The sequence below is a fragment of the Ambystoma mexicanum genome, chromosome 2q (genome assembly GCF_040938575.1).
Source record: "Ambystoma mexicanum isolate Mex_15411 chromosome 2q, UKY_AmexF1_1, whole genome shotgun sequence".
Taxonomy (NCBI): domain Eukaryota; kingdom Metazoa; phylum Chordata; class Amphibia; order Caudata; family Ambystomatidae; genus Ambystoma; species Ambystoma mexicanum.
This window is the reverse complement of record NC_090924.1, coordinates 336025375-336037506: the sequence shown is the minus strand read 5'-3', so window position 1 is coordinate 336037506 and position 12132 is coordinate 336025375. Positions and strand designations below refer to the sequence as shown.

General features: G+C 47.4%; 1 protein-coding gene across 3 annotated transcripts in view; it reads right to left on the bottom strand.

Annotated features, from left to right (window-relative positions):
* TRAF7 (TNF receptor associated factor 7) overlaps positions 1 to 12132 on the bottom strand; it is a 932052-nt gene that overhangs the window by 372817 nt on the left and 547103 nt on the right. For all 3 annotated transcript variants that reach the window (XM_069647334.1, XM_069647335.1, XM_069647336.1), the window contains one exon: positions 11286 to 11359. In XM_069647334.1, the coding sequence (XP_069503435.1) occupies positions 11286 to 11359 (74 nt within the window). The remainder of the gene's footprint in view (positions 1 to 11285; positions 11360 to 12132) is intronic.

The following is a 12132-nucleotide window of genomic DNA, read 5'->3' as shown; positions in this document are numbered from 1 at the left end:
CAACCTTTTAGACTCCTTGTCCGGTGGTGATTCTCCCGTGGCAAGGGATACCCCTTCCATCTTCCGAGTGGTAGTCACTACCAGTGAGTCTGGGATAGCGTGCCCCTTGATATATAAAGGGTCGGTAGGGGAAGGCCGAAGTAGTGTTTCGACTCTCGGGTTCACTGCCCGTGTCTGAGCAGGTGTAACCTAAGATGGAGCTACCCGTCTCCGGACAGAGTTAAGGAGGGGGGGGATGGATTGACTGGCTGGCTGGAGGTTTTTCTTTAATAATATCCTCCACGAAATCCTGCTCCGGTACCGTCTCTTGAATGGCAATTTTGAAGAATTCTGCCACTTTTTTCATCATGGAGTTGAAAGCCACCTGGTCATCCACAGGGGAGGCCTGGCGAGCCGGAGTGGACGGAGGAGAATCCAGGACCAAAATATCAGAGTCCTGATCTTGTTGTGTCCAAGGGTTTTCACCTTCCTGCTGGGTCACCTCCCAGTTGTCTATTGTGTCCTGTTGATCCTCCTCATAGTTTTCGAGAAAGGATGCTTCTTCTTCCTCATTATAGATATCTCTATAAGTATCCAAATGGATCAAGTATTCTTGTTGGGAAACCCGAGACTGACCTACTTGAACTTTAGGGTTAGGGTCTACCCGTGCTCTTTTCGGGGGCGGATAATCTGAAGAGGCGATGATCCGCTCCAGCTGATACATACAACCTTCAAACTTTTCTGTAGTCCAGTTAGAGGACCCGAACAGTCCGGCGCGAGGAGAAGTGACATTCTCTGTACTTTGGCGTCGACGGGAACCTCGAAGGGTGTTGCAGAGAGTCCCTTGACTATCTACTTAAGTCCCATCGGAACCAGGAGCATAATCCGCCGAAAACTTTCCCGCGGATTGACCTATAATCCTTGGCAGAACTGGGATAAGACCCACCGCTGCTGTGATCCTTCCGATGCTACTTTGGATAGTCGCTGAATCTTTCGAGAGGCAAAGGCTGCAATTTCCGGATAGAGGCCTAGTCGTATCTTTTGGGCCTATAGAGGCCTTGGGACTCGGCGAAACGTCAGGCTCCTGACTTTCGACCTGTGTAAGAGTAGGAGTAGCGCCCTTAGTCTTCTTTGTTTGACCAGTCGCCATGCGCTGCGGGGAAGGCCTTGGATCAGAGCGATACGTGGGAACCGGCGAAGATTTCGGCAGCCCCGTTAGCGCTTTCACCTTTTTCGACGCAACCGTCGAAATTGGCGTAGGGGTTGTGTGCTTAGTGTTGTGGGATTGTACGCCCCTGTCGTCGGGTGTGGTCCCTGTAGCAAGACCAGAGTCGAGCCTGGAAGGGTTTGGGACGGGCGTGGCAGACTTAGCAGTGTCCGCCTCAAAGTCTATGACATCCGCGTTGGATGTTTGGTCTTCCGAAGTACCCCCGTCACTTTCGGCTGGTGTGGCGGTGGGGGAGGCGGGGAGGGGAGGATAGCTCCATGCGTGACATGCCCACCGCTTTACACGGCGCTCCTTAAGGGTCTTGGGCCGAAGGAGTTTGTACGCCGCACACCGCTTCTCGTCGTGCTCTAGGGGGAGACAGGCGTTACACATCCTGTGCTCGTCCTTCCAAGGATATTTGACCCTACACTTAGGGCAGAATCTAAAGGGAGTCCTTTCCATAGCAAAAGGGAAGGATGACCAGACCAAAAGGGAAAGGAGGGGAAAGGAGGAAAGAAATACTAAAACAATATGGCCATCCCGACCGCACTCTCCCTACTGTATACGTCGGCCAAAGGGCCCAACCACGTGGACAATCCAGCCGCCGGATCTTAGGCGCCGAAATCCACAGCCGTAGACGATTCCCCCGTAGTCTTTGTCGAAGATGTTCTTATTGGCGAAGTGACTTAACAGGGAATAAACTGACAATTCGATAAAGATAAACAATGTCTCTAGTAAGAGCTCTGTTATAGGGCGACCAGTTATCTGGGCGGAAAAAAAACAATCTGAGGGACCTCGGGGCGAGAGGGATTTTGGGTACTACACACGTCACGATAGGGATAGTGTTACAGACACGCCTATGCCGACGCCCCCTTTCGGTCCCCGAAAGACAAGATGCAATACTCTGCAGTTACCACTGGATGTTGGACCATATATACAGCATGTGATTCTAAGCAGATTAACAAGCATCATAATCTATGATATATACTAATGGTGGAGAATAGGAGTTAAGTAACTTATTCCTTCTCCAGCATTGGATCTTTCATAGATTCATACAGTACGAAGAACAGATTGGCCAACACAGAACTCTGCCGCAGAATCCCTGTCAACACAGTAGAATTTGTTAAATGTGTGCACCGACCTCCAAGTGGCTGCCCAGCAAAAGTCCAGCAGAGGGGTCCCAGAAAGAAAAGCCATCAGGGAGGTCCCAGAAAGAAAAGGAAGCTTGCTGGTGGCAGAAAGAGATGCACGCTGGTATCCACCTGCAAATGGAAGGCTTGGGGTGTGCTTTCCCTGCTCTAGAGGGACCAAATGTCACGAAGAGCTGAGTGGTTTGACGGAAAATCTTTGTGCGGGCGACGTAATACTTGAGTGCTCGCACGACGTCTAGAGTGTAATGAATACTCGGCTGGAGAGGTTGGGAAACCGAAGAAAACTGGAAGCACCACAGCCTCATTGAGGTGGAAAGCAGGTGGCACCTTAGGCACAAACAAACGGTTAGTGTGCAAGATGACCATGGATTTGTGAAATAAGAAGCATGCATTGGCGGAAAAAGCGTGTATCTTGCCGAATCGGCGGGCGGATATTATGGCCACCAAAAAGGCAGTTTTCCAAGAAAGATACTTGAGAGAGGCTTTGTGCATTCGCTCAAAGGGTGGTTTCACGAGTCTGGACAGGACTATAATTCCCAGGCCAGGGCTGGTCGGCTGACAGGCGAGAAGGAATTAAATTTCCATTTTAGTAATTCCTTCACTAGTCTGAGTGACCCCAGGGTAGGAGCACCAGGAGCATGATTGTACCTATAGACGGCGGCCAAGTGCACTTTGATCGAAGAGTGCGCTAAACCTTCTTGCTGCTAAAGACAGCAAGTATGGTATTATGCCCTGTGGCTGGATGGTTTGGAGTTGTAACTTGCATGCTCTGCACCAGATTTGGAACCTCTTCCATTTGCTCCTGTAACAGACGAGTGTGGAGTGAGTGTGACCACGAGCTAGGACATCCCTGCAGTCTGGAGGAAGCGGGATGGAACCAAATTCTAGGAACACAGGAGCGAGGCCAAGTGATCAAACACTTCTCCTTGTTCCTGGATAGCAGGTCGGGGTGAGGGTACATCTTGAGTGGAGTCTCTGACAAGAGAAAGGAGGTCCGAGAACCAAAACTGTCTCGACCATGCAGGGGCCACTAAGATTAGTTTGTACCGATACAGTCTATAGAAGCTCAACACTCATGCCACTAGAGGGATGGGTGGTAACGCATCTAGAAATGACCCATCCCATGGGAATGCGACGGTGTACCCCAGGCTCTTGGGTGGGGAAATCTGCTGGAGAAGGACTTGCATCTTTTGCTCCTGTAGGTTGCAAACAGGTCTATCTCTGGTGTGCCATGGCATTGGAACACCTGGTGAAGTTGATCGTTCTGTAGATCCCACTCGTTGCATGAGCGGAGCGCTCTGCTGAGTGAATCCACCATTGTGTTTTGAACTGCTGGGAGGTGAAAAGGAACCAGGAACATCTGGTGTTGTAGTGTCCAGTGTCAGAGTGTCTGTGCCTCTGATGACAGGTGTGGAGACCTTGTACCTCCTTGTTTGCAGACGTAGAACATTGTGGTCGGGTTGTCTGCGAAGATACGCACAACATTTCTGCAGAGTTGCAGGAGGAAGGACTTCAGTGCCCAGAAAACAGCCCGCAGTTCCAGGATTGATGTGAAGATGTTTTTCTTCCTCTGTCCAGAGACCACTAGTATAAAGGTCTCCTGAGTGAGCTCCTCAGCCCTCCAGAGCGGCGTCCATGGTGACAGTGATCTGATGATTAGGCAGCCTGAAGAGGCGCCTTGGACAAGGTGGGCTTTGATGGACCACTAGCTCAGACTGTCCCTGAATTGCTGTGCGAGTGGGATGCGGCCCTCCCAGGACCTGGAGACTTGCACCCATTGAGCGTCTAGGAACTCATGTGCAGTCTGCAGTGGTTGAGCAGGGGGGATAATATATAATGCGGACATCATGCCCAGTAGGGACTTGTAACTGCTGACTAACACAGCTGCTGAAGTGGCTAGATAGTTCACCTTACGGAGGAAGGTGGACACCCGTTCCTCTGAGTTACTGAGTTACTGTGCAGGATAGTGTGTCAGGTTTTGCACCCAGGTATAAACGCCTGCTGCACAGTAAAGAGGCACGACTTTGGAAAGTTTGTTCAGAAGACGAGGGACTGTAGACAGCGGATGGTTGAAGATGTGTTGTGTGTAATGGTGTACAAAGGCGCTCTTACCAACCAGTCTTAATATGGGTAGACTGAATGCCTGCTTGACATAGATGTGCCACCACTGGAGAGATGCATTTGGTAAACACTTGTGGGGCTGACCTTAGGCCGAAAGGAAGAGCTTTGAATGGATAATGGACTCCAGCTACTACACACAGCAGGTAGCAGGGTTGAGTGGTGACTAGGGATGTGAAAGTACGCGTCTTCCAGGTCGAAGGATGATAGGAAGTCTCCCTGCTGCAGTTGAGATGGGAACTGCTGCAGCGTAACCATACAAAATGTGTGGGCTTTTAGGAACTTGTTTAGTACCCTTACGTCTAAAACACGCTTCCAACCCCCTGACTTTTTGATTGCCAGGAATTATCTGGAGTAGACTCCTGATCCTTGCTGTGCGCCTCGGACCTTCTCCACTGCTACCTTGGACAGCAGTTCCTGTACCTCCCGCTGCAGCAGATGAAGCTTCTCTGCCTTGCATAGCGGAGGAATCTTGGTGGTGGTTTCACAAACTCTAGTATATTCCACCACTGGACGAGGGATAGCACCCATTCGTCGGAGGTGATGTTTTCCCACTTCTGGACTAACTCTGACAGTCTGCTTTCTCCGCTGGGGTGATGAAGACAGAGGGAGGGGGGCCCTGGGTGGGTCAGGGCTGCTTTGAGGACTGGCCCTTGGAATGCGAGGAGCAGCAACAGCGTCCAGTACCTCTGTAGGACTGGGTTCTTCCTTTGTACTAGTCTGTGGACGCGTACAAAGGGGTCTTCTATGATGAGGACTGATAGGTGGGACTGTAGTCCCGTGACGTCCAGCTAACGCAGGATTTCCTGGTCTGAAAGGACCGGCACTTCTGTTGTAGCATGCCCAGAGAGAGGGCAGTGTCTGTGTACATTTTTATAGACTGCAGGGTCTCATTCACCTTTTTGCCAAAGAATTCTATTCCATCTAATGGCACTTCTACCACATGGAATTGTACCCCTGGACGGAAGGTTGTTGCTTTCAGTCAGTCCTGTCCTCGCAACACAGTCCTGTTTGTGAGCTGGCAAAATCCAGTATCTGCGATGTCCACAGAAACTGAAATTGTGTGGTCCGGAGTCGCCTCACCCTCGTGGAAGATTAACAGTGCCTCCTGTTTGTCTTCAGGAAGGCATTCTCAAAGAGGTCCCAATTTGAAGCACAACTCGCAGTCATATATGGTGAGTATGGCCATGGCTCTTGCAGCCTTCATGAATGGTGGTGGCAGCCGTGGTGATGACCTTCCCAAAAGCATCTAAACTTTTACCTTCCTTGTATGAAGGGATGGAGCATGACACACATGGGTTGGCAGATGGTTACCAGGCCACTGCAGACACCACCGAATCAGGAATGGGTTGTGTGAGCAGGCAGACAGGTGCAGAATCTGGGACCCTGCTTTTTTTTATTGAACCGGTCTTTCTTTGCAGCCGCCATGGAGGGATGGGTCATGGTTATGAGGCTATCCTCTCAAATATTGTCTAGGAGACGTACAGAAAATATAGCCTTTCTATGTTGTTCCCTCCATTGGAATATGATGCTGTCTTTCCATTTTTGCTGCCCGGGCCATAAAGGCAAACAAAGACCTGATTTCATCGTGAGGTTTGATTTGATTTAATATTATTAAGCGCACCGGACAGACTTAACTGCATTTGGGCGCAGATGGTAACTATTTCACGAGAATGTAGGGTACATGAATCACGGTAAGGAAATGCACTCATGGTTTCTTTGAATAACAAGGTTTTTAGCCTCTTCCTAAAGAGAGCCATGGATGAGGAGACTCTTATCTCTAGTGGTAACTGGTTCCAGTCTCTAGGTCTGACCACTGCAAATTTCCTATCTCCTTTGTACACTAGTTTTGATCTGGGAACGTGCATCAACAAGTTATCTCCTGAATGCAGATCTCTCGTGGGGCGATGTGGGTGTATTTTAGCAACAAGATACCCAGGTACAAGACCATAAATGCATCTAACCATCAAACACACCACCTTGAATTTAATACGGTCCTCGACCGATAACCAATGTAGTGATCTACATAAAGTGGACACATGGTCCCACTTGCTTAGATGCCCAATAAGCCTAACTGCTGCATTCTGAGCCTTCTGCAGTATATTTATCTGATACCCTGGCAGGCCTGCCAGTAGGGTATTAAAGTAGTCTAGGTGTGAGTTAGTAACTGCCCCTACCACTATTGCCCGATCTTTCTTTGTAACAAATGGGAGCACATTTCTTGGTACCCGCAATGAGTGGTAGACTGCTTTTAACTTGGCACCCACTTGAGCTTCTCCACCCAGATTCTCCTGCCACAGGCATCAAGGTTTTTTACTTTTTTTGAATATTGCAGTTCTTCCCCTAGTATTCTAGGGGAGAGCTGTTGTTTCTCCTGCCTTATTTTACCTTCCGGTCGGAACAACAGGAGTTCGGTTTTAGATGCATTCAACTGCAATTGGTTATTTGACATCCAGCTCTTAATTTCTCTCATGCAGTTCTCCATCTTTTCGAATGCATCCTCCAAATCATCTATTTCAATATAGATTTGGGTGTTGTCTGCATACGAGTGGAATTGCAGACCATGTTTTCTTAAGATGTCAAATACCGGACGAAAGTATAAATTAAAGATCAAAGGAGATAGTGAAGATCCCTGAGGGACTCCACATTTCAGACACATTATTTCAGAGAGGAACCCTCCCAAAGCCACCTGTTGTGTCATATCCTTAAGGAAGGAGTTGAACCACTGTGTCACCTGTTCAGATGCTCTCCCAACTTTGCTTATATGTTGGAGTGCGATCCGGTGGTCCACCGTGTCGAAGGCTGCGGACAGGTCCAGCATTAACAATGCTGTAGATTTACCTCTGTCCGCGGCCTCCAGTAGGTCATCCTACTCCGGACAGAAACTTGACTTCAGGTCATCCAGGAGCCCTTCCGTATCGACAAATGCCTGAAATTGGCTGCAGACCACTTTCTCCAGTATTTTAGTGGGCCCGCACGGGGTGGCCACTGGCCGACAGTTTTTAAGCAATGTTGGGTCTAGACTAGGTTTTTTAAGAAGGGGTTTCACTAGTGCCCTCTCAAGTGGCATCGGATCCTGCCCCGCTTGCGGGGATTTATTAACAAAGGTAGTGACAAATGGGGTGATATTAGTCACCAAAGCTTTAGGTAGGCCCGCCGGCATGGGGAAGATTCTATCATTGGTTGGCTTAAGTTTTAGTATTAATGCCTGAACCAGATTCTCATTTACCAACTGGAAATGAAAGCTCTTTTTCATATTCTCCATGCCCTCTGTGGTACATTCTACCAAAAGCTCTGTTCCTTCCTCATGTGCCCTCTCGCTAGCTATGATTTCCTGAATAACCCCAATCTTTTTTTCAAAGAAATCATTACATTTATTGGCTTCTGCCTGTGTATGGACAGTAGGCACTATCATACATGTGGGATTACTGAATCTAGTCACAATGTCAAACAGTGCCTTTGGTTGATTACTGGACTGTTCAATCTCTTTGTGCAGAAACTCTTTTTTTGCCCTCGAAGAGCGCTATTATATAGGTTTTTAATAGTGCTTTCGCCTTTGCTGCCTCATTCTCCGTTTACCGTACTCTCCGGATTTCATTAGCCCGTCGTACCCGTTTCCTCATCAAGCTCAAAGATGGTCCAAACCAGGATTTAGATTTTTTTGAAGATTTCAATTTAAGAGGAGCGTATTTATCACAGATGTCCGCCAGAATATCTGACCCTTTTTAAAAAAACTCCTCACAAGGGAGTGTATCATCTATGCTAGCAAGTCTGTCCTGAACTTCCTTAGCCGAAATGTTTTTCCGTCCAGCCAGTGTTGGTGAGGGGATTCCCACTATTCCAAATAGTCGGACACTGTGGTCAGACCAGTGGATGGGGATTGTGTCCAAGAAACACACCCCGCCCCTTCTTGCTACTATCATGTCTAAGCAGTGTCCTTTATTATGTGACATCAATTTTGTCATGATTTATAGACCATGATTGTCTAGAAGTTGGGCCAGAGCGACTGAATTGGGATGTATCTCATCCTATAGCCAAACACTCCAATCCCCACACATAATAATTCTGTATGTTTACTCCCGTTCAGGGTTAGATGTACATCCAGTTTCTCAAAAAAATCTGCTACAGCCCCTGGAGGTCTATACCCTGCCACCACCTTTACAGTCCTTGTGTGGGAAAGTGAGATTGAAAATTCCCCAAACTGCCTGTCATCTCCCCAATCCAATGTCTCCAAATGAGAGACTGTGAGGGATGATTTATATATTATCGCCATGCCCCCTCCTCTTCTCCCAGTCCTGTTAATAAATTGAATTATATAGTTTTCTGGCACCAGCTTCTGGAAAATCGACTGGGAGCCCTCTGTAAACCAGGTCTCTGAAATAAAAAGGAGATCTAAATCATACTCCATAATTAATTTGGACACCTTCACCGCGTGTGCTATTGCAGAGTGGGCTTTTACTGATGCAGACTTTAATGAAATCGTTGCCTCTTTTTTTGCCTCACTCTTCCTTTTCCCGTCTATGTATTTATATAGGCCATATGAACGTAGTTTGTCAAGACTTCTCAAATTCAAACAGCCCAGCCCATTATCAAAATGTCTCAATTGTATATTGGTGTACCTGTAGCTGGCTGTGGCGGAGCCTTCAGGGTACAATCTAGCAGCTGCCATGTTGTCAACAATCCAAAGAGCATAGGAGCAGCGATGTACGCCGAATGCTGACTCTCAGGCTGCAAACATGCCTAAACAGGCTTTACGTCAAGCCCTGTCGTTGCCCATAGTGATGTGCAACAGCTGCGCCTCGTCCCAGTGCTTCTAGGGCATGTAGTTCCTTTTGCTCGCCTCACAACATGCAACGCGCAGAGGACAAACTAACGGGGGCCTACCACGCAGTAAATATGTGGTTGTATAAGGAACTCTCTGAACAATTTAAAATAAATGTAATTGAGTTTCTAATCACGCGTCAAAAACTGTCCTAAAATACATATTTTCATAGGCTTACTAAAATGGAGTGAAATCAATCTAAAATAGCTTTTAACTTCAATCACACATTCTGCATTTCTCTTGTATGACTAGCACCCTCAAGTTCAATTGCAAATATACTAAAATGGTATATTGGTGGGGATTTCCTCTGGTTCGCCATGCCGGGATGTTATCGGCATACTCATCCATGTCGGTAGTGTAGACGGACTTTTGATCGTCTTGAGTGTCACAATCAGTGTCGGTTGCAGGGTGGACACCAGAGTGGTTAATTTATTAAGAATGTCCAGAGAGAGATCTCTGCTTGTAGGTGTCAGTGGAGGTGAAGCAGTAAAGGCTTCTTACTTGGCCATGGCCTCCCTGGGGGCCATGGTGTGTGTACTACCTTTGGTTGAGGTACATCAGGAGGAGGGCTGAAAGGCGAGAACTGTCCTTCTTCCTCATCATCTGAGGAAATGGTTAGATGATCTGTAAGTTGTACAACGATTTTGTCAAAGATGGCTAAATTCAAGATTCTATACGAATATAAATGTCGAACATAATGAGAGAGATTTGCGCACTCCCAACACAAACGTGCAGTAAAAAAAAAATCTAAAAATGCCCACTATGGGCGGAGCTAAGGGAGCCTTTCCAACTGGATGTGGGCAATATCACCCAAAATTGATTATACTAGTGCACACAAGTGACTGAATTCAGTTAAGTTTAAACGTCTCTATGTTAGGGATGATTCACAGCCTAACAACAGGGAATATTCAAAGCATGTAAATCTATGAAAGATCTAATGCTGGAGAAGTGAGAACACAACGCACAAACCTCTGATGGCAAGTCGTGCAATCACAGGGGCATAGAAAACCCAACTGGACAGTTGGTTTATTGTGTGGCTACAACAGAGGACAGAGTTTGGGACCGAGGCGGGACTAGAAGATGTTAAGGGAAATCCTGGAGGAAAGCGGAGGTGAAGTGAAAGGGATGCATCCTGGACTCAGATGAAGAATGTAGTGTTTGTTTGTTTGTTTATTGTTTGCTTGTTAGGCGCTTGTACAGCAAATTAATTCTGTTTCAAAGCACCCACAGGGCAACAGGGAGGGAACATGGGATTGCCATACAATTAAAATATTTAAAAAATACAGTGTGGGAAAGAGACGGGCAAACCTACTTGTGAGTATTCAGAACATGCAAGTGCAGCAAGGAAGAGGGCAGTGGGGTAGGTGCTGAGGTGTCCGTGGTCGAGGGTGAGCCACAGATGAAGTGCACAGTATCGTAAGTGAATTTTGGGGCTCCAAGGGTGAGCTGAGCAGAAACTATAATGTGAAAAGAAGGGCTTCGAGGATGAGCAGGTACTTTGAGAGGAGGTACAGGGATCTGTGGGTGAAAAGGTGCTATAAGGTGAAGCTTTGTTTCAAGCAGCTTTGCAGCATGCTTGCCTTCTTACCTCCTGAAAATCAGGCAAATACTTGCAACAAAAAAACTGGCAGGTGTAACCTGCACTGCGGTATTCAAGTGTTCAGCTCAGTGCAACAGCAGCGCATCCACCACATGAGATTAAAACAAGTAATTATTCGATCAAAACAGTCTCTCTGTCACATTGAGACAAGCCCGCTTCTTAGGCCCCATGCTGCAACTCGTTTACTGAGGTCTTGAGCTCCATTTCTCCAAATCTATGTGACAGGTTTCCTTTCGATCCATAACGTGACAACCACCCTCCAATAGGAAAGACGCTCTGTCTGCTGGTCTTTCCAGGAAGATGGCCTCAGACAGGTGTTCAGATAGCTTACATTGGCAGGGAAGCACAAGTGGTGACACAGGATAAAGGAACTGCCGCACAACTACATAGGCTAGAAAAAGGACTCACATTCAGCATGGAAGCATCTCTGCGGAACTCCATCATATCTTCACTCAGCTTGCTCTGGTTCTCGTCCAAGACATCTATTATCCCAGGGAAAGAGGACGAAAAGAGAGACACACAGACATGAATAAAAACCAATGTAGGCAACCAACCTCCTCCTCCGTGCATACTGCCATGGTAGTGCCAAAGCAGGTGACTACCTGCCATTACAGCTAGAAATGCAGTCCTGAGCATTGGGGCGATGCCTCTCCAGCGACATGTGTGTTGGGACCCAGTCTGCCATTTACCTAGTTTCCCGAGTCCGAGACCTATTGTGATTGTTCAGTGTTCTTCTATTAACCTCTCAAAGACCCCAGCAGGAGGGGTTGGGGTGGGGTTGGCTCATGGTGAGCAGCCCGTTTTCTTCCCACTACCAGTCCAATCCAAATTCCAAGAGCAATGCAGGTAGTTATGTTGTGGCAACTCTTTGTAATGTGGATTTTATGATGCAGTATGCTCTTAAAATGCTATAAGGCACATTTCACTCCTTCTCACTCCCTCGTCAATCCACGGCAGAAAAAAACATTTCCACGAACACAGAGCAGTGAACTGAAGCTTCCCTCTATGTTCTCAGCCAAAGTATGGGTACACAGTGCTTTAGATGTGTCAGCAAAGCTCCCCTAGAACTGTGTTATCTTCTAAAGTGTCACTAATTTGCAATGTTAGACCAGAGCTTGCTTTAACTACTGCTACCATTATACAAACATCGAAGTATCACTGTATCGCCATAATATATAATAGTAAAAGACTCTCACAGTAGTGACTATTACTGTCCACAATCCCCTTTCCTGCCTCCACCCTTGTGTGAGGTATT